The 20,087-nt window shown below is 48.5% G+C and overlaps 1 protein-coding gene across 3 annotated transcripts in view; it reads left to right on the forward strand.

The window, feature by feature from the left end:
• Positions 1-20,087, forward strand: part of Cables1 (Cdk5 and Abl enzyme substrate 1) — a 106,813-nt gene that overhangs the window by 51,057 nt on the left and 35,669 nt on the right. Inside the window, exon 4 of one of the 3 annotated variants that reach the window (XM_031364966.1) lies at positions 13,949-14,026. The exons of 1 other annotated variant lie outside the window; for it this stretch is intronic. In XM_031364966.1, coding sequence (XP_031220826.1) covers positions 13,949-14,026 — 78 coding nt within the window. The remainder of the gene's footprint in view (positions 1-13,948; positions 14,027-20,087) is intronic. One more of the 3 variants, XM_031364968.1, reaches the window with a different exon arrangement.

Below are 20,087 nucleotides of genomic sequence, written 5' to 3' on the forward strand. Positions count from 1 at the left end.
TGCACCCTACCTAGGAACTGTAGTAACACTTACAGTCCAGGGAGGCTGCAGGATCAGAAGTTCTGATAGTGAGTGATGAGCCAGTATCAGGAGACTCTGCTTCCCTGAAGATCTGAGATGGGTGGTGGCGGTGAACATCAGAGCTGTAAGAACCACAGTGTAGGAGTGCTTGCTCTGCCTGCCTAGGTGAGCACAGGAAAAGGCCGCCAGGTTCTCTTCCTCCCTGGGATTTAGCAGTGGGGGGGGCGGGGGGGGCGGGGAGATTGTCCTTGTGTGAAACAAAACTGGAAAGGCATGTAGGAAGAAAACTGGATTTCTGAGGTAGGAGAGGGAAACTGACTGGGTTGAGCAATCTCTAGTCATGTGCTTTGAGGGAGGGATCTGCATGGTGGTGAGCAACATTGATCCCTGTTTCAGCATGGCAGTGCACCTGCTCACTGCTGCACACATTCCCAGACCTCCTGGTGACCTCCCGTGAGTGCACGCCCTAGTTTCTCAGTCTACAGTGCCAACCTGGGCCCTTGCCCATAAGACTAAGTGAGGAATAAGTTTGAAACATAATTCTGAAATAGAAATGAGAGAAAGGCACCCCAAAACTGAGACATGTATGTAATGGAGCCAGTATTGTAACATCAGAAAACAAAGCAGGCACACAAACAAGCGTGGAACCTGGACTGCTCTCATAGTTTGCAGCATCCTAGTGTCTGCGGAGGAACAGCGTCCCTCTGTGACACAAAGCGCCTTGGATAGAAGCATGAGGCTACTATGATGGGTTCACATTGGAATTCTGTGAGAGGGTTTTGTGTGAGGAAAACAGCTGAGCCTCTTCCTGCCACTGTGCAACTGTCCCCTGACACAGACCACAGGCCAGCCTCCAAGAGGGGAGGACGCCATGTGCCCTCCCCTGACCCCACAGGTACTTGTCCTGGGAAGGTGGGTGAACTGTGGAGAGACCTGTTGTTTTCCGTCTCTATCACGCAGGAGACAAGTTTGTGCTTCAGCTCTGGGGAGAGGGGATCATTTTGGTTTATAGTAGGAAGAAAAGGTGAGTCCCAAACTAAAGTGTGGACTCTCGTGGCACGTATTATGTTGCCAAGGAGTTGGTAAAGCTGCAACTATCAGAAGGCAGAACTGAGTGCTTTCTGAGTGCCAGGCTTGAAGAGATGAGGATTTTGTTTTATTAACTCAAACTCAACAGGTAACCTGAAATGGACGCGCACAGCTTAATCCCAGCATCCAAGAGGCAGAGGCATGTGAATGGATCTCTTTGAATTCCAGGCCAGCCAGGGCGACATAGTAAGACCTAGCTGAATGTAGTGATGCACGCCTGTAATCTCAGCCTTTGGGAGGGAGGCTAGCCTGAGAGCTACGTAGGAGTCTCTGTCACAAAGAACAGAGGCTGGGAATATGGCTTACTGGTATAGCATTTGCCTAGCATATACAAGGCCCTGAGTTTAATGCCCCGCACTGGGGAAAAAAAATAATCCCCATTATTTGTTGAACACGAGAGTATAGGTACCTTTTGAATGAGTTGTAGTCATCAGATCTAGAACTCAAGGAATAAAAAGACTCAGAAACTCCAAATCATCAGGGTTGGCGCTGCAGCTTAGATCCAGAGCACTTGCCTAACACCTATGGCCATGGGGGTCTATCTCCAATACTGCAAAAAAAGCAGAAAATAACCCAAAGAATGATTTTTATATGGAAGCCATCACTGTTTTGTTTGCGATAAGCAGAATAATGTCTGGCCACTAGGGTGTCTGTCCCCTACCTCCACAGCTCCATCACAGGCAGCTCCATCGCAGGAGGCTTGGCACTGCTATTGAGCTCACCTTCAAAGTGGAGGTGATGACCTTTACAATCAAGAGTCTTTCAGGGTGGAAGAGGGGAGCAGGATGATGAGATGTGACATTCGTTTGCTTTGGTTGGCTCTGGAGGTAAAAATGGGCCAAAAGTCAAGCAGCTAAAAAAGATCATCAAACCAGTTCTCCCCAGAGTCTCCTGAGGAAACCAGCTCTGTGCAGAGCTGCAGACTGCCTTGGTGTCCTGACCGCTGGAATCAAAGACAATAAATCTGTGTTGCTTTAAGCCACCGACAGTTACCAAGGGTGCTAGGAGAAACATGCACTGGTTAATCCCAGTTAGAGCAGACAGTGAAAGGAAGGAGGCGGAGTTACACACAGCCAGGTCTTTCTGATTGTAGAGCTCATCCTCTTCACCCTGAGAACGGTGGGAGCTAGCAGTCCACGCCCCGCCCCGCACCACAGCAGGTCACAGCCACACTAGCCATTTCAGTGAGCTCCAGGTTCAGTGAGAAACCCTGCTCAGAAGATAAGGTGGGGAGCGACTGAGACAGATAGCCTCTGGCCTCTACAGGTGGACACATATCACACGGGCCAAGAAGAAAAGCAGGAGAAAGAGGAGGGGGAAAACGGGAGCTCTTGCACACGATAGATGGGACTGTGAAATGGTCTATTTGCCATGGGAAACAAACAGAAGTTGCTCAAAACAGCAGCAGCTCACCAAGGAATTGTGATAGACGGCGAGGTGTATGCTTAGAGGAATTGAAAAGGATCCAACAGGCATGTGTACACTAGTACAGCTTTCTTCATGGTAAGCAAGAACTGGAAAGAACCAGTCCAGAGGAAAGAGTAGAAAAGCAATCATGGTTATACACATAGGGCAGGCGCCATCCAGCCATGATGGGGACCCGCATTGGCACATGGTATAGCCACTGTGAACCTTAAGAGAAGCTGTGGCGTGAACACTGAGCCAGACACAAAGGTCGGATGCTGTAGAACCACATTTATATGAAATATGCAACGAATCAAGACAAACGGAGAACAGATGAGTATATTGGGGGTCCCAGGGAGAGGGCACAGGGTTTGGGGTGATGGTAAAGCTGTAAATAGTGATGTGTGCACACATGATAACTGGACCCCGTCACCCCAAGGTGCACTGACAAACTGTCTAGTGGCATGCTTTATATTTTACATATATTTTGCTAAAATAAAGCACTGTCAATAGGGACAGGGCTTTAAAAGCCATTCTCAGAAGACAGGAAGGGATAATGAACATGCCGGGGTTGATGGCACAAGGTCAGTGAAGGTCATCGCTGACCTACTTACAGCCTCTTCAAGTAAACCTGGAAAGCAGTGTGCCGGGCACACAGTAGGTGCTCACTCACACTGCACAGAATTTTAAATGGAGTTGCATCTTCAGGACTAGATCCTGGGGATGGAAAGAATTAGCAATATGAAGTGACCTATGGCCAGCACACCACAAAGACTTTAAGTTCTAAGCCTAATTCCAGGCAAACGCTGCCTTAAAGTCAAAAGGAGTCTGTGGCAGAGGGTGAATTTTAATTATCAACCCAGCCAGCCTCGGGCTGCTTGCTGGCATAGATGAGGAACAGATGGGGGGGGGGTGGGCTTTAGAAGAGAGGTTGCTAGCCATCCACATGAGTTCACTGAGGAGAAGTCTTGTTAAATTAACTTCATTTCCTCATTGATGGAATAACTAGGTTAGTAAATTAAGAGACTGCTGTACACATTACATTTCTTGATTTCAGCAAAACGTTAGGCTGTTCTTCATTAAGCAGATCCCAGTGGATAGAATGGAAAGAGGGCTAGGGTGGTACAGCCTGAGACTGCGCACTGGCTACGCTTTATGAGCTGATCCAAAGGGGACTGGGGTAGAATAGCATGTGGGGTGTGTGGTCTCCGATGTCTGGTCCAGGTGGGAACCGTCAGGCGGAAGTGCTGGGCCGGTTCACTGAGATTAAACTTATCAAGAATAAATGGGATTTAGACTGAGCATCAGTTAGAGTACTGCAGAGATGTCATGTAAAAAGGCTCTCCCAGCATTAAGCTGGCCAGGATGTGGACTTAAGCTAATGTTAGCTTGCCCTGGTGGAAAGCTAACCCTGAGACATACATGGCTTTTGTACCCAATTACAGTCACATGGTGAATGTCATGTCCTACTTAGGGTGGTGGGATTGCAGCAGCGTGGCCCCTTAGTGGTCAGCTACTTGGAAGAAGCCACACATGCTGGGATTCCAGGTGCAGTTGTAGGATTCTGCTTGTTTTCCTTTTCATGGTCTTAGTCTATTCTGAACATCGTTTTGATCATCTTGTTCTTATGTGTTTACTTCAACTTTTTTTCCCTCAATCATTTTTAAAGATGGGAGTAGGAGTGCTTGTACAATAAACGTGAGAGCCTGAGCCAGTCCCCAGGATCCATGTAAAATTCATGTATGGTTGCTCCTAGCTCTACAACCAGTGTTGAGGGGAGAGACAGGGCATCCAAAGACCTCAGTGACTGGCACCTACTCAAACAGAGGGCCTCTGGTACAGTGAGATACCCTTAATCCCTTAAGGGAATAAAGCCAAGAGTGCTAATGACATTTGACATCCTCTGTTCTTGGCATATACATTCTGTGCTCACACGCACACACGTGCGCACACACACACATACACATACACACAAGGAATGAGGGTTCAGTGGGGATTTTTCCCACTCTCCCACGACATGCTGTCTTACAGTGTAGAGCTTTCCACCTCACACCACTCCCTTCAGTAGATGAAATATGTTTTAAAGCCAGGTGATTGTGTTGGTCTTTCACTTCCTTTTTCTAGCTAGCAGCTTATTGACTGCATGGCATGCAGTGGTGAATGTGTACAGTCAGTCCCTTCAGCACATCCAGCTTATTGACTGCATGGCATGCAGTGGTGAATGTGTATAGTCCCTTCAGCACATCCTACTGGCACCTGTTCTATTATGGGTCTTGTAGAATGCATCCATGAACAAAACAACAGACCTGCTTCCAAGAGTCAGAGACTGAGAGAGACAGATGATGAATGAGTTGGTTCATACAGGAGATAACAGGGTAGAAAAGCTGAAGCCTCAGAGTAGTGAGCAAGAGAACATGGAGTTAACACTGATGGCCTGCAGAAGCCCCGCAGTACAGGCATGAAGGCTGTAAGGGAACCAGCCCTGTGACGCTCTGGGAAGATGGAGGACCGAACATTCAAGGTGTATTTGAGGAACTTCAGGAAAGACAGTGAGGTAGGACAGAGTGAGAAAGGAAATAGGAAGAGAGGCTGAACCCCGAGCAACTGGGAGTGTCTGAACAGTTACAGAGCTGGTACCACAGGTACTGAGCAGAGACAGGTGTGGGGTTTTGGAGGTGGGTGGGTGGGTACAGTCACTCAGGCCAACCACAAGCAAAGGACAAAGCATTGTGGAACACTTAGGGGAACTTTTGTAGAAAACTACAGAGTGGATGCAGATGGTCTCTTTAAAATTCACTTTGATGCAAAGTTTAAAAATGACTCAAGGTTGTAAAAAGCCATCCACAGACATGGTGGCAGTCTTTGTGGAGAGCATTGGTCAGCTGCCACCCTGGTGGTACCTGAACACCCTGGGCTGGGTGGTTGCCAAGAGGAGCCTCCAATCATCGCTAGTTCCAGTCTTCACCAAGAGTCTACTGTGCACCAAGGGGAGAAAGCTGAACATAAGTTGGCCATCAGGCATAGATACATTGGGGTAACAGGTGCTCACAGAGCCTCCTGGGAGCAAGGCTACCGGGGGCCTCCTTGAGAGCTCATTGCTGGGCAGGTGGACCTGAGCCATCAGAGTGACAGGCACCCCATGCTGAACATGAAAACTGGAGGCAGACAATGGTGGACAATGGCAGACAATGGTGGACAATGGCTGACATGACAGTTCTCACTGGCAGTTCTATTAGGAAACTGGAGAGCTTCCCTCTGGTACTCAAAGCCCTTGAGACTCATAAACACTGAGCTGGCTGGCTGGCTGTGAACGCCTACCTGGTTCCTGGGATAGCTTCTACAAGCCCTGAAAGTGTCACCTCAGGACTGCCGAGAGTCATTTCCTGGTGAATACGTTAGGAGCTGCTGCCTCCTGTGGCAGGAACTGCCAAAGCGATTTAAAGGCCTCTAGATGGGAGGGGTAAGGAATGAAGCTGTCGTCTTCTCTCTGAAGTGTGGACTCGCAGGAAAAAAAGACACACAGGATTTCAGTTCCTTTTGTCAGCTTCTTAAAGTAAGCTGACAGGAAGAATGGAGCCGAGATGACGACACTGTGACTTCTTCTTTTGGACCAGAAGCATTTAGAGGGAAAGGGGCAGCGGGGTCAGAAGGACATGAAGAGCTGGCTTGCAACCTCTTCACCCGCAACCCCTCAGACTAATACAGTTGGAGTTAGAGGAAATGGCACATTTCAAAAACTACACTCGATCCATCAAACCACCTCAAAGAAGACAGGCGCTGTCACCCTTCTTGGTGAAACAAGAGCGCGTGCAGGTTTATTCCACTTAGCTCTTCTCAGAGTTTAGTGTTCATGAGTAGACAGTGTCTCACTGTCCTATGGGGCCTGTGCGTGGTGTCCTCAGGCATCTTCAGTGAAAGTGAAGTCCGGGGTGCTGTTTCCCTGCGTCCTACCTCCAGGGCTAGTGAGGGAGGGAGGACACTTGCTGACAGGCTGTGGCCAGAATGCAGGCAGCTACGGAATCCACTCCACATGCAGGACAGCCAGGGCTACACAGAGAAACCCTGTCTCAGAAAAAACAACAAACAAACAAACAAACAAACAAACAAAACAACTCCACATGCACCAGGCTTACAATAATTTAAAAAAAAAAAAAAAAGCATATAAGTCCCCTGAACGTGGTGAGGACAAAATGCCTGCAATCCCATTGCTTGAATGACTGACTTAAGGCAGGAAGAAGATCATGCCCTACACCCCACCAACTTGTCTTTAAAACTCCTAAACACACAAAAAAGTTCAGAAGGCCTGACACAGAAATGCATGTATACTTGCCAGGGTGACGTAGCAGGAGGAGGGGGGTCGTTTGAGGACAGCTTGGGCAACATGACCCATCCCCAAACAAGCAAAACCCGTCTATAAAAAACAGCACAGAAGCCACGCTAGCCTTCCCTGTGGTGTATGTATGAGTGTGTGTGTGTGTGTGTGTGTGTGTGTGTGTGTGTGTATGAATGTGTGTGAGTGTATAAGTGCGTGTGGGTAAATATGACTGTGTATGTGAGTGAGTGTGACTGTATGTGAGTATGAGTGTGTGAGTGAGTGTGACTGTATGTGTGAGACTGAGTGTGGCTTGTGTGAGTGTGACTGTATGTGAGTATGAGTGTGTGTGAGTGTGTGTGAGTGAGTGTGACTGGGTATGTGAGTGTGTGTGACTAAGTGTGACTGTGTATGTGTGTGTGACTAAGTGTGACTGTGTATGTGAGTGTGTGTGAGTGTGACTGTATATGTGAGTATAAGTGAGAGGGTGTGAGTGAGTGTGCTGTCTGTGTGTCTGTCTTTGGCCTGCAGGTCCTTCCTGGTTGCTCTTTTCAGCTAGAAATTTATAGGAAGTAAGAAAAGGCAGAGGAAAGGGTTAGAGTTGGGAATCAGTTCCATCTGGACCAGCTCTTCCCGCAGGGGATCGTGTTTGTTGTTTGCGCTTGGCCCTTCTCTACCTCCTTCCACTAGGACAGTAAGTTTGTGCAACCCAGGCTGACTCCAAACTCAGAATCTCCCCCTTCACCCTTTGGGGTGCCAGGATCGTATATTCGTTCTCTGCTTGGTGTCTGGATGGCCTGGTGGGGGAAGCTCCACCTTGCTGCTGGCCAGTGAAATTGCTTTGGAGGAAAAAGATAATTACTTCCGGCCAGCAGCTTCAGGCCAGAGCCACACTCACTGAGGCTCCAGTGCTGTTCTGGAAGCTCTGCAGCCTTCCTAGGAAGGTTTTAACTTCTAGGCCTAACTCCTCTAATCCTGGTGTGTGGGCCCCCTATTCGGATGCTAGCAGCCTAATCCCCATACCTCATTTGGAAATGAAGTCATTGCCTGTGTAATTGGGTAAACTGAGGTCATATGGATTAGAACTCAAAATGATCTTTCTGTCCCAGCCTCCAAAATGCTGAGATTACAGTTTATTTTTGTAGTCCTTTCTGGGCAAGTATAACCAGAAACCATACGTACAGGGGGCAGAAGCAGACTCGGGCATCCATAACTGAGTGTTGGCATGTCCAGCGCGGTGTGGGTGAGGGCAGCCTTCCAGCCAAGTGTGCCGTAAGTGGAAGGCAGGATGAGTCAGGTAGTGGAGGGCAGAGGGCGGCGTTGGTTGATCTTAATCTCTCTCTTTTTTAAACTCTTTGTCTTCTTCTCCTCCACTCGGGCCACTCCCTCCACTAGGCAGACGTTTTAGTTGTAAACTGATTGTACCTACCCTTCCCCTTAGGCCTTACCTTCAGTCTGGTGTGGCTGTCCCTCCCTATGCTCAACTGCTTGCCTGTCACAGAATGCTGCCTCTGTGTTATGTGTCAGTCAATGTGCCAGCCTGTCTCCCACCTAACAGTGAACTTTGCAGGGATAGGGCACTTCTTGTATCAGATCCCCAGTGCTTAGTGAAATGTCTGCCCATGAAGGTGTGCTTAGAAGGTCTCTGTGGAGGGGTGGACTGGGGGAGAGGACAGAGGATTGCGTAGCTTGTTTTTCAGAAATCTCCTGCCCCCCCTAATTAGATGGGGAGACCTAATTAAATGGCAAGATAAGCTTCAGCTCCCTAGCATGTAATAAGGGCCTGGGCTGTGGCAGGAGTTATTAGGAGCATGGGGTGGGGCAGTCTGGAAGCGGTGAGCTACTTAGCCCAGGTCTTCGGTGAGCCAGTCCACTCAATGGACCAGCTGGCTTTCAGCCCCTGGGTTCCTGAGGTCCCTGAAGCTCAACATTACGAATCTTTCATCCAGATTCATTATTCTTGCCTGCTTAGAATCCTGCACCTCTCTAGAGCCTGACCCAGGTACCAAAAGCTTACACCAGGCTAGCTCTGCCTGCCACAGGCTGGGTTCCAGCGCCCTTTTCTCAGGACTTCTCTCTCCTGCCAATTCCCCTCAGAGACAGTCTCTATCCCAGTTCTGGGTGGAAGGGAACATCCTTTGTGAAGAATGTTCTTGGAAGCCCCACAGATTTCTGCTTTGCCATTGTACTCAGATGCAGACCATCCAACCGGGGTAGGGGGCCTGGGATATTCCGAAGGAGGGACTCGCCTCCCAGTGGCTGACGAGTGTGTAAATAGGGAGTGTGTAGATAGGGCGTACAAGAACATTTTCTTTTTGTTGTTGCAGTTTTCATTCAACACTCATTATGTAATCGGCAGCTTCAGGCTCAGGGACTCAAGTCTTTCTTCTTCGTGCTCTTAATTGAGCTTTTTAAGAAGAGGAAGGAGCCGGCGTGGGAAAGGTGGCGTAAGCAGGGCTGGGAAGCGTGCGGTTTCCAGATACTGCGCTGGTCTTTTGACCCCTGATGTCACTCCTCAATGCTTTGTGTCCTCTGGGTACAACAAGCATAGTATGCATGTGCAGAAAGAATACAACCAAATTCCGGCTGTATCCATTTTCTGGGCTGCCTTACAAAGCACCCAGAGCTAGGTGGCTAAAACAAGGCTTCTGTCATCCCTGGAGTCTTGGCTTGCAGAGCCATGCTCTCCCCGAAGGCTCTAGGGAGAACTAACCCTTCCCTCCTTCATCATCAGTGGCTGGCAGCAGCCGGAGGCTTCTTGGCCCCTAGCAGCATCACTCCCATCTCTGTCTCATAGTCACATGATCTCTTCCTCTGTGTGTATCTAGGTGCGTACAGATCAGTCTTCTTGTAAAGACATCATGTCCTGATCTCGTCCCACTTTAACCTTTCATTCCACCCTAAAATCCGCACTGCCACCCAAAGCTGTATCCACAGGGGTGGCAGCTGGGATTGGCCCAGGGAGCCATCAGAGTCAGTGATTTCGCTTCTCAGGTGTGGAAAGAGTGCGTTTGGAACATATGTTTCTACACATGTCCAGTTCTTGCTGTGGACCCTGGACTGTGCTTAGATGTCCCTGAACTGCCCCGTCGTTACAAGTGCGTTATTGTTTCTTTTACCCCCTTAAACCGTTTGCTCATTTTAAATATCCTTGTGGGATATTTCTGCTATTATGGAATAAAGATGAAACTTCTCAAGACCAACAGAGTCCTCGGGGGCAAGAAATGGAACAAGAAGATGGGCTTTTAGTTTCAACAGAGCACAGGAAGACCCTAGATGGTGTTATACAAGGTCGCCATCGCTGGACTGAGGGTGCGAAAGCAGATTCTGTGAAAAAGTGTGTCCGTGAAACATTTGTACTTACAAGCTGCAAGATTCCCTGAGTGGCTCCACCTCCCCAAGAGCACAGAGATGGTCCTCTGTGGACAAGAAACTCGGGTCTGTTGGGCTGTTGGGCGAGCTCTGAGCCCCAGCCCCAGGGACCTTTTTCCTTAACTATGGTTTTCTCTGGCAGATGTTTGCATGAAAATGCAACTTTTGGTTCCTCACAGGTCCCTCTCCTTGGAGCTAATGCCACTTTTGATGTCCTCATCTCTTTTGGAAAGCTGTCTGGTCATCCCTGGCTTCAGTGAAGTGTTAGATGGCACCAGTGGGGAAGGTGGTATGCGCTTTCTGTGCGCTGTGCAAACGTAGCGTTTGCGTGCGGAGGCGAGGACATGGATGCGGTCAGTTTCGACAGCCCTTTGCAAACAGTGCATGGTTGTCTTATGCTGCTCATGACTACCAGCGCCCGATTTAATTTTCTGAGGAACAGCAGATGCCCTTGAAGGAAGCAAACAAATTAGATTTTCTTCTGAGGCATCTCCGCTGTGATAGATGGCTCCTTTGAGCACAGCAAAGCTGTGAACTCCCATGAGTCCTTCTGGTTCTAAGCAGGACCGGCCTAACAGCTGCCTGTGTAGGAAGAAGTCTTCTCCTACAGTTGTTGCTGCCTGCCTCTTCTGCACGCCCTGTAAGCCAGATCTACTCCAGGAAATATGGAAGACTTGTTCCCGGAAGTTCCAGTGGCATCATTGGTGATGTTGTCATGAATCCACCATGCATGGCTTCTTCTCTGGCCCCTGTCAAGATCAGAAATCCATGGGAAGGCTGAGCCCAGAAATGGCAGAAAAGAACTCAAAAGACGCAGGGCTCCTACTTCCCTCCCTCCCTCTCTCTTTGTCCTCAAGACTGGCCGAGGGGAAAACCACCCTAGTGGGGTTGTTGGGAAGCAGTCCATGTTCCTGGTTGCTAAACTTGGCTCACGGAATACAGTAGCACAAGTTTCTGAATGGGATCCATGGTGTCAACATGGCCTCATCCTAATAGTAAGGACCACCCAGAGCGCACCCACAGTTTGTAGAACAGTCTGGCCCATTTACTGACAGGCGCCTTTGTGGCTGAAGTGCTGGAGGAGGCTTGGGTTGCTCTTGGCATTGACAGTCTCTCATTTTCTTGCTCTATTAAAGATGTCCAAACACATTTGGTGTGTGGGAAAGAGAAACTGCGTAGTGAGAGAGACACAGCAACAGTCAGGAGGTGGGGTTCGGTCAACACCCTCTTTCCTCCATATTTCAGGGACATTGATGCTCAGGGTATGGCAAGAGGAACAAGGAGGGTAACAGAGGCAGTGGGGACAGGGAGGACCTCCATCCATCCGGAAAGGTCCTGGCTAAGCAGAGCAGACTGTGGAGCCTTTGTGGCTCCTGCAGCTCTGATGATGGTGGAAGTTGTGATCCATCAAGGTGACCTGCAGGCCAGACTAGAAAGCTACTGTGGAACATGTGGGTAAAGGCAGGCTTGTTGGTATCCAGGAAGCTCATGGGTAAGCCCATGGATAAGCACCTGCAGGCAGGTCTTTCTAGTAAGTTAGAGAGATGAATTTGCAGGAAGAAAGAGGTCAGGTTCAAATGTGTGGGCTTCCACACCTTCTGATGAGTCACCTTCTACGAGTCCTTCATAGCTTGTACCTTATTGCTACAGTATTTATGACCTAGCACATAATCAAGTCTTTCAAGCCATTATGTGTCTGTGTAAGTAAATTTACACACACACACACACACACACACACACACACACACACGTCGGAAACTCTGTCTCTGGGCAGATAGGATCCTGTTATATTTGACTCAGGCCCTTCAGGCCTTGAAGGCTCACTCAGGATGGGACATTGATGGCTAATGCTCTCTGTGTGTCACGTCATCGTTCGGGCCATACGTTTGCTCCTTCAGCGGTCCCCAGCATTGCCCTTTGGCCTCTCAGCAGCACTGAGGTCTGGGGAGGTTCTGAACACAAGTAGTCTGTTGCTAAGACAGCTCCAACCAAGAAGCTAGTCTACACTGAAAATCATTCTTATTTCATGTGTTATATCTGCTGGGCAACAGCCCAGGGATTCTTCTAGAATGAATTCATTTTCTCTTCCAGCTTCCCAATAAGATCACCATTCATTTTACCTCATTCATTTATTCATTCATTAATTCTCTCACTTCTAATTTTGTTTCTTCAAACAGATGCCATGTAGCCCAGACTGGTTTCAGACTCGTTGCGTAGCCAAGGCTGGACTTGAATGCCTGATCCTCCTGCCTCTGCCTTCAAGTACCGAGAAAACAGGTGTGTGCTTCTTGGCCCAATTCGGCACCTTTTTTAGATGGGGAAATCGAGGCTCAGAAGAGTGAGATAAGGTGATAAAGCTGATATCAGAAGCTGGGAATCATCCTTGGCCCCGTTTGTCCCTGTGAATAGGACCCACTATGGGGCGCCTAGATAGCGAAAGCCCTGGGTCTCTCCCCGAGTCCAGACTGTGTCTCAGGGTAGAGGGTGCACATCTGTAAAGGAACAGCCCAGTGATGACTCCTTAGCCTTGTCCTCTAGAAGAGGAGACTCGGGACCAGGGGTCTGTTCCCACCAGTTCACACCCACTTACCTGGAGGGCTGACTTCCAAGCTAGGTTTCAAAGACTCAGTCAGAGTTTGCCAAGTGTGCCTGAGCAGGACATCACAGGCTGAAGAAGTAGCATGTTTCAGACACGGGATAAAACTAGCTTTTTTTTCAATAGGTGGAACAGTGCAAGTACTTTAGCATGCAGACATGATAAGGCACCTGGGAAAATACTGTCACTGACGCTGAGAGTCAGGGCCTATCGTGTGGCCTGGCTTACCATGCCAGGCACCAGACTCCATCCCAGGGCTGTGGGCACCTTAATCTCAGAGTTTCAAAACAAGGTTAAGATCCCCAGTCGCTGATGATGCATTCAGTTGTGGTGTTTTCCCGGCCTGTGACACTGTAATGTTGAAGGAAATTTGAAAAGTAAATAATCTCCATGTGTGAACTATGTTGACCTCAAGCCAAGAGGAATGGTTTTTAATGTCTTCCACTTCACTCATTTCTTTTTTTTTTTTTCCACCACCAATTCCCTTTGGCAAAAGTCACTCTCAGACAGCAGGATAAGTACTTTGGAGAGGGGTTTTGTTTTCTGTTTTTAATGTTTTTTCAAGTGGCTTTGATTGCATAAGAACATCGTGTAGAACTGTTCCCAGTAGATTCTTTATAGCAGGGATGGCCGCTAAGACTGATTATATAATTGTTCCCTAGTCTATTCTCAGAACCTAGCATGTTACCAGAGTATGAAGAGCTAACAATGGTAATGGTCCCAACATCCTTCTGGCTCATGGATCTAGGCATTGCTGCCCCGGCATCCTTTCCTGCAGGGCAGAAGTCAGTTCTTGATGTGGTGTTGGCCGCTTGGCCTGCACGGCCATCCAAGATCCAGGGTGGTCTGCTCTGGCTTGTACGTACAGCCCACAGCCCAGCCAGCACCTCTCACAAATGGCTGGTCTCACACATGTTAATATTTGGGTGAGAGAAGCAGCGAACGTCTGCTGCCCCGAGGCTCAGGTTTTGCAAGAAGAGCAGAATGCCTTCTGGAGGAGGAGGAGGCGGGAGTGCACACATGCTGCTGTGAATACCATGAATGCTTAATTTGCTCTAGAACTTATTTTAAGTTGGTTTCTTTTTTTTTCTTAATTTGGAGTCTTTGCATTTAGTTAGTTGTTTGTTTTTTTGTTTTTTGTTTTTACTTTGTAGAATAGTCCTTGTCAGTGGCAGAAGATCCCTCTGTAGTATATTTTCCGTGCTGCCGTATCGAGACAGCACCCAAGTCGGGTATGTATATGCATGCATGCTTTACCATTCTCTGGGCGAAAAGCTCAGGCGCCAGTGTGCACAGTGGGACTTGCCTTTTTCTGTTCATGAGTTTGCCTAGATCTGATGTTATAAATTCAGTGTCTGATTTGGGGGGGTGTGTGTGTTCTACTTTCTTTTCAGCCAGAAAACTTACTTGGTTTTGTGTGTGTGTGTGTGTGTGTGTGTGTGTGTGTGTGTAAGCTTGCCCATCCCCTGCTTTCTAAATGTGTGTTTTGTCATTTGTCCAATACTATAAACCAAGAAAAATAATAAGATCCACCATATGCTATTGGGTCTCTCTGACTATTGGAAACAGGTAGGTCAGGTAAGGACCACATCTTGTGACTGTACTGTACCCTGTGTCTGTCTTGGCTTCAGCTGGAGACTGACAGGAGAGCTGGAGCTGCCACCATAGGGCAAACATGTCACAGCCAAGTGGCACCAGGTGCAAATGTACATAATTGGGGGCATGCCAGGTTCCTGTCTGTGGATCAACCAACCCGCCTCGCCCCCAACTCTGAGCGGGAAGAAATCCTAGGGGGTGGCAGACCTCACTCCTTCCTTACCACCTGCAGCCTCTCTGGTCTCCTCTGCTGTGTCTAGACGAATCCCCACCATACTGTCTCCAGCATCTGTCAGCATAGCGCTGCTGGTAGCTTGGGTAGGGCGCCATGCAGCAGGTGTCAGGTACTTCTCTGGCACAGACTCTAGACTCTGTTCACAATGGCTGAAGCTGCTCTGTAGTCATGGTGACCACAGGCGCCATAGACCACAACTCCTGAGGATGTGGTCCAGGTGCTGTTCTGTGACTGTCTTCCCTGCGCTGTCCCCACACGCTGTCCTCAGGCTCACCTGCCGACTTTTTCTCCCCTGTGCACTGTGGACAGGTCATTCATGGCCTGACCCACTCAACTCGTTCTTTGTCCATGTGAGTTCCACAAGAGCAGCTGCTGGTTACGTGTGTGCTTTAGAGAACACACCAAGTGTTGGCCCCTTATTCAACACCCTTAGAACAACCTTGCAAAGTAGGTGTTCTTAAAAAAAAAAAAAAAAAAAGTCCTAGCAGATCTTATAACTTGGGAGGATTACAGACCATGTGGTGCCTCCATGGGGCTGGTTTATAACCCATACAGGACAGCTATGGGGCTGGAGGATGTCCCAGAGACGTTTTCTTTAACCTGTCTAACCTGCCACGGCCACAGCTGTGGCTGTATCAGAGGGGAAAACAGCAAAGCCCAGAGCGGCCCTGCCTCTTCCCCAGCCCTGAGGAGATCTGTATCTACGCAGGCTCAGCCTCTTCTGGCCATGACCTGAGAGGGTACTGTGGAGCAGCCTCTTCTCTGGACGCCATTGCTGACCCTTCTGGTTAATGCATTCTTTCCCCTGCTCCGCTGGCTGGTTGGTTGTTGTTTTTGTTTTTGTTTTTTGTTTTTGTTTTTTCTTTTGCACACTACTTACTACATGCCCTTGTCCTGGGAATGCAGGAGAACTCATCCTCCTGCATCTGCTCTATGGAGAAGAAGACACATCAGTTTACATACAAAACTAGTCACCATTTCTAATAGATGCTGAAGATGTTCCAATGGGGTGACTACCGCCTTCTCTGGCTTCTGTAAGATAATTTGGCCGTACATTTCACCTTTAAAGTGTTCACATTAAGCTCCTTCTCAAAGGGTTAATTTCCATATGTGGTTACCCCTTACTGCTGTACCATTTTATAGATAATATCTGTGAGAGCAGCAGTCCCAGACAAGAGAGGGGGTGGGGAACCAGTTATATGGCTCCCACCTTCTTGAAGGTTTTCCCCTCCCATGCGGACAGGCCACTTGAGTTCCACGTTGTGGAAATCTTTCCAGGATATGGAACTTTGGTGCCGTCTGCCTTCTAGAGGGCAACTGAGGCTCACAGGAGCTTGCGGACTCAAGGTTCCCAGCATGCACCCGGCATGCTGAGAGGTAAGTGGGGCCCACTAGTCAGGACCCCATTTTTCTGACAGCTAAAATGGAGAGCCAGTGTAGAGAAGTGCAAAGATTTATACTTCTCACAAGAATGTCTGAATGGAGATAATGCAGACCGTCTCACTGTGTCTCCATGTGGCCTTCTACATTTTTAGATACCTCAGGGAAATACAAGCTGGCAGGCAGCTGGTGCTAGAGACAGCATCTGTCCAAGCATGATGTCCCTGATGCTAGGAAGGCCTGCCTCTTAGGCCACTTGTGGATCTGACTGTTCTGCCTGTGGCATTGAATGGAGACATAGGTAGAGCTTCTACATCTTAGACATGAGCAGATTTGGGTCCACAACTTCTTCAAGGTTTAGAGTCAAGGAAACCAAGTCCTGGAGAAACTCTGAGCATGATGCCAAATACTGCACTCAAGTGGCCGGGGGTGCTCTGCGCTCTTGACAGTTTAATAAGCCTGCATCCTGTTTACAAATACTTGTCCATTTGCTGTAATTATCCACTGATAGCTACAATTCTTTCATTAATAGGAAATAGCTGTGCTCAAATAATAAAGCTATATCAATAAACATATCTAAGAAAATAGGCATGTCTGTATAGTACAAAGTATTTATTAATAAACATTGATGTTATATAACACATTCCCACTGTGGAACATGCCCCTTTTTGCCCCAGATATTCTTCCTGTGGCACAGCCCCATCTGTCATAGGAGTTCAACGGTGGAAGCCTTCAGAGGTCAGATAATCTGTCCTTCCTGCTCTGTATCCAGGGTGGCCATGGTTGTGCGGGGTAGGGTGGGCTTGTATATCAGCCCCAGAACTCCGTGCTGTTTTCTGGGACCCATGTTCCTTTGTGCTTAAGGTGAGGAAAAGGCCTCATGGGCCTGATTCTTCCAGATTGTTAATTGCAGGCACACACAGCAGCAAAGGGGTAGTCCTGTAGAGTTCTGGCTCTCACAAGCAGATCCTAAAAACAGGAAGCTGAGCAGTTCCTCTGCATGTACTTGAACTTCCTCTGCAGGTCAAGTGTCTCTCAGATAGGTAGCTTTCTCTTCTTGGATGTGTTCTCTGTCTTCTCTTGCAGCAAGGTACCTCCTCAGCTCCACCTCCCATTCCCGTGGCTCACCCTGCCTCATCTCCCATTCCTGTGGCTCACCCACCTCACCTCCCATTCCCATGGCTCACCCCGCCTCACCTCCCATTCCCGTGGCTCACCCGCCTCACCTTCCATTCCCATGGCTTACCCTGCCTCATCTCCCATTCCCATGGCTCACCCTACCTCACCTCCCATTCCTGTGGCTCACGCTGCCTCACCTCCTGCTATGGCCCTAAAACTTTGTGCTTGGTGTTTTTACCTGAAGTGAAAACTGATTTTGGTCTTAGTTGAGCAATGGTGACAGATTGTTAGATCAGCATTAGAGGAGGTCTTGCATCCGTTTTCCACTGTTTTTGTTTTCAGTCTTTTGTAGCCTCCAGTGTGCACAAAGCCTTAATGAGGAATACTTTACTGCCCCCGAATCTTCATCAGAATCATTTGCCGTGGAAACTATGTGGCTCCACCCACCTCTCCATGTTCTTTCCCATCTCTACTCATGCCCTGTATAGACTTTCAAGTCCCACTACTGTAGAGCAGGATTCATTCCTGTTCTAGGAATCTAGAGAGTGCCTTGAACAGGCACTATTCAAGGCAGGGGGCATGACCACAAACATGTCTTGTTTTCTCATAGAAACTAGACATCAACCTAACCATCAAACAAAACAGTTTATAAACAGTTGAGTCTTAAGTAGTCACCCACTTAGGGCAAGTGGATCCCAGAAGGAACTGAGAGAATTCAGACAGAGAACTGTGCCAGTTGGTGTTCATGTTGCCATTTTACTTGAGGTTGTGACTTGGTTGGACTAAGCAACCTCAGCTAAGGAGAGTGAGGACAGAGGGTAGTGGGGCTGCATATGCCTGTGTTCACTGCCAGGACAGCTCAGCCTCCCCTTTAGGACTGGACATGTGGGTTCAAGAATTTATGGTATTTGTGGGTGTTGCCCAGGAGTCACTTCCTGGCACTTTGGTGGCCAAGTTGTTGGATGATAGTTTTCAGGGGGCCGTGAGGATAGCTCATTTTCCCTATGGCATTAAAGTCTCCAAGAGTAACTCCAAGGTAGTTGTGGGCAGATCCCCCTGAACACACACACACACACACATACGTACACACACACACACACACACACACACACACACCATACTGAAGGTGAACCCAGGGCCTAACGCACGATTGGCAAGTTCTCTATCACAGAGGCCACAACTGCAGCCTTGATTATTTATTCATTTTTATTTTAAGATAAGGCCATTCTGAATTGCCTAGGCTGGTCTCAAATTCATAATGCTCCCATGTAATGAGAATGACAGGTATATGCCACCAAGCCTGCCGTGGGTGGAATCTTAAATGAAAAATAATCTCCCCATCTGAGTATTTTTTGTCTTTTAACCTGAGGTCTGCGAGAAGAGGGAAAAGGGACTGTTACAGGCACATGCTGGCTGCCTGCCTCCTCCTCTAGTATTGGAAAGGGACTTGTAAGTATTCGATCTCAGGTCTAGAGCCTATGTATGAAACCACTGGCTCTTTTGGAGTGTCCAATATTTCTGGGAGGGAATGTTTGTTCACAGCACACGACATGTCATCTCTTTCCCCATGCGTGACAGGACTTTTAAAATAGAATTTTCTTTCCTTTCAACTTATTTGTAATTATGTATGGGGGTTGCATATGGGTGTAGGTGCCTGCAGAGGCCGGAGGCATCAGACCCCTGGAGCTGGCCTTACAGTAGTTGGGAGCTAGCATAGCAGAGCCTTGGGGTGGCGCAAGCTTAGGTTCTTCGCAAGAGCCGTGTGTTTTTAGCTATTGAGCTATCTCTCCAGTATCCACACGGACTTCCTAACCACTCCATAGTTGCCTGCATATACCATTTCAGAAAAATTTTCCATTAGTATTTTAATAGCTCCTTTTTTCCAGGTCTTTATGTTAGAAACTCAGGGTCTTACCTACTTACTTCAGGACACCATGTACCATGTCCTACAGTGGCTCTGTAGCCCAAGACTGTACAGGGTAGCCATTGACACTCAGTGTCCTGAGCTGCAAATACCAGAATCCCTTTCATGGTCAGGGTTGTGGGAAGCATGCATGACCTCACAGACTCTCCAGGAAAAAACAGAAGCAGCCGAGGCACCAAGAATAGCCCAGTGGGAGGCAGTGCAGCGAGGGTGGACACATGCCACACCCCCGGGGCCTCTCCCATAGAAATGCTACCATTGCAGTTCCCCCGGGACCCCCAGGCATGCCAAGAATGCCTAGCTTGCCCAGGTGTGACTCATTTCCACCATCAGGCTTCACATGCGCACTCAGTCCTAGCAGAACCTAGGCCACCTCTGGGGACCTGGGAAATGTAGTTTTTGGTCTTTCTGGAGCCTGTGGCCCCCACTCTGCTCCCTCTGTCCTTCCTGTGACACTGATGCTGGCCTCTCCTCCCGGCTCAAATCGGTGGTTTCTCTGTGTGACTGTTCTGAGAGCCCTTGTACTCTTGTCTCCTTCTCTGGACCCAGGGACATGATATAACCCCCCAAGGACACCCCCTTCCCCCAGGGACCCATTTCATTCACCTAGGTCCCCCCATCCAAAGTGTACAGAGCCACTCAAAATACCAATCTCACCATGTCACATGAGCCTTTTGGGGGGAAGGCAGATGTATTTAAGCCATAATGTTGTTCTTTCTCTCATTAATCACCTAGGTCTTTGCTTTACCTTTTGTAATCCCTGCACTTCTATCTACAGGAGGGTTCTTCTGTCTAGCACCATCTCAGACACAGCACGATGCCTGCAGGTCCCTTGTCTGGCCTTCCTTGGTTAGGGGGTCTTCATATGAAACACTCTTTTGTCCCTCATTGACCTCAGCCTAGTTTGACTGCTTCCTGAGGGCCCTTCCCCAGCCTCTAATACCTGCTTGCCAAGATGGTGACATTTTTCCTGAGGCTGGTGGTAATACTTGTAGCATGTGCTTTAACTTATTTTAACTTGTGAGTATAGACCGTGTCT

This window comes from Mastomys coucha, unplaced genomic scaffold (assembly GCF_008632895.1).
Source record: "Mastomys coucha isolate ucsf_1 unplaced genomic scaffold, UCSF_Mcou_1 pScaffold13, whole genome shotgun sequence".
In the NCBI taxonomy this organism is placed as follows: domain Eukaryota; kingdom Metazoa; phylum Chordata; class Mammalia; order Rodentia; family Muridae; genus Mastomys; species Mastomys coucha.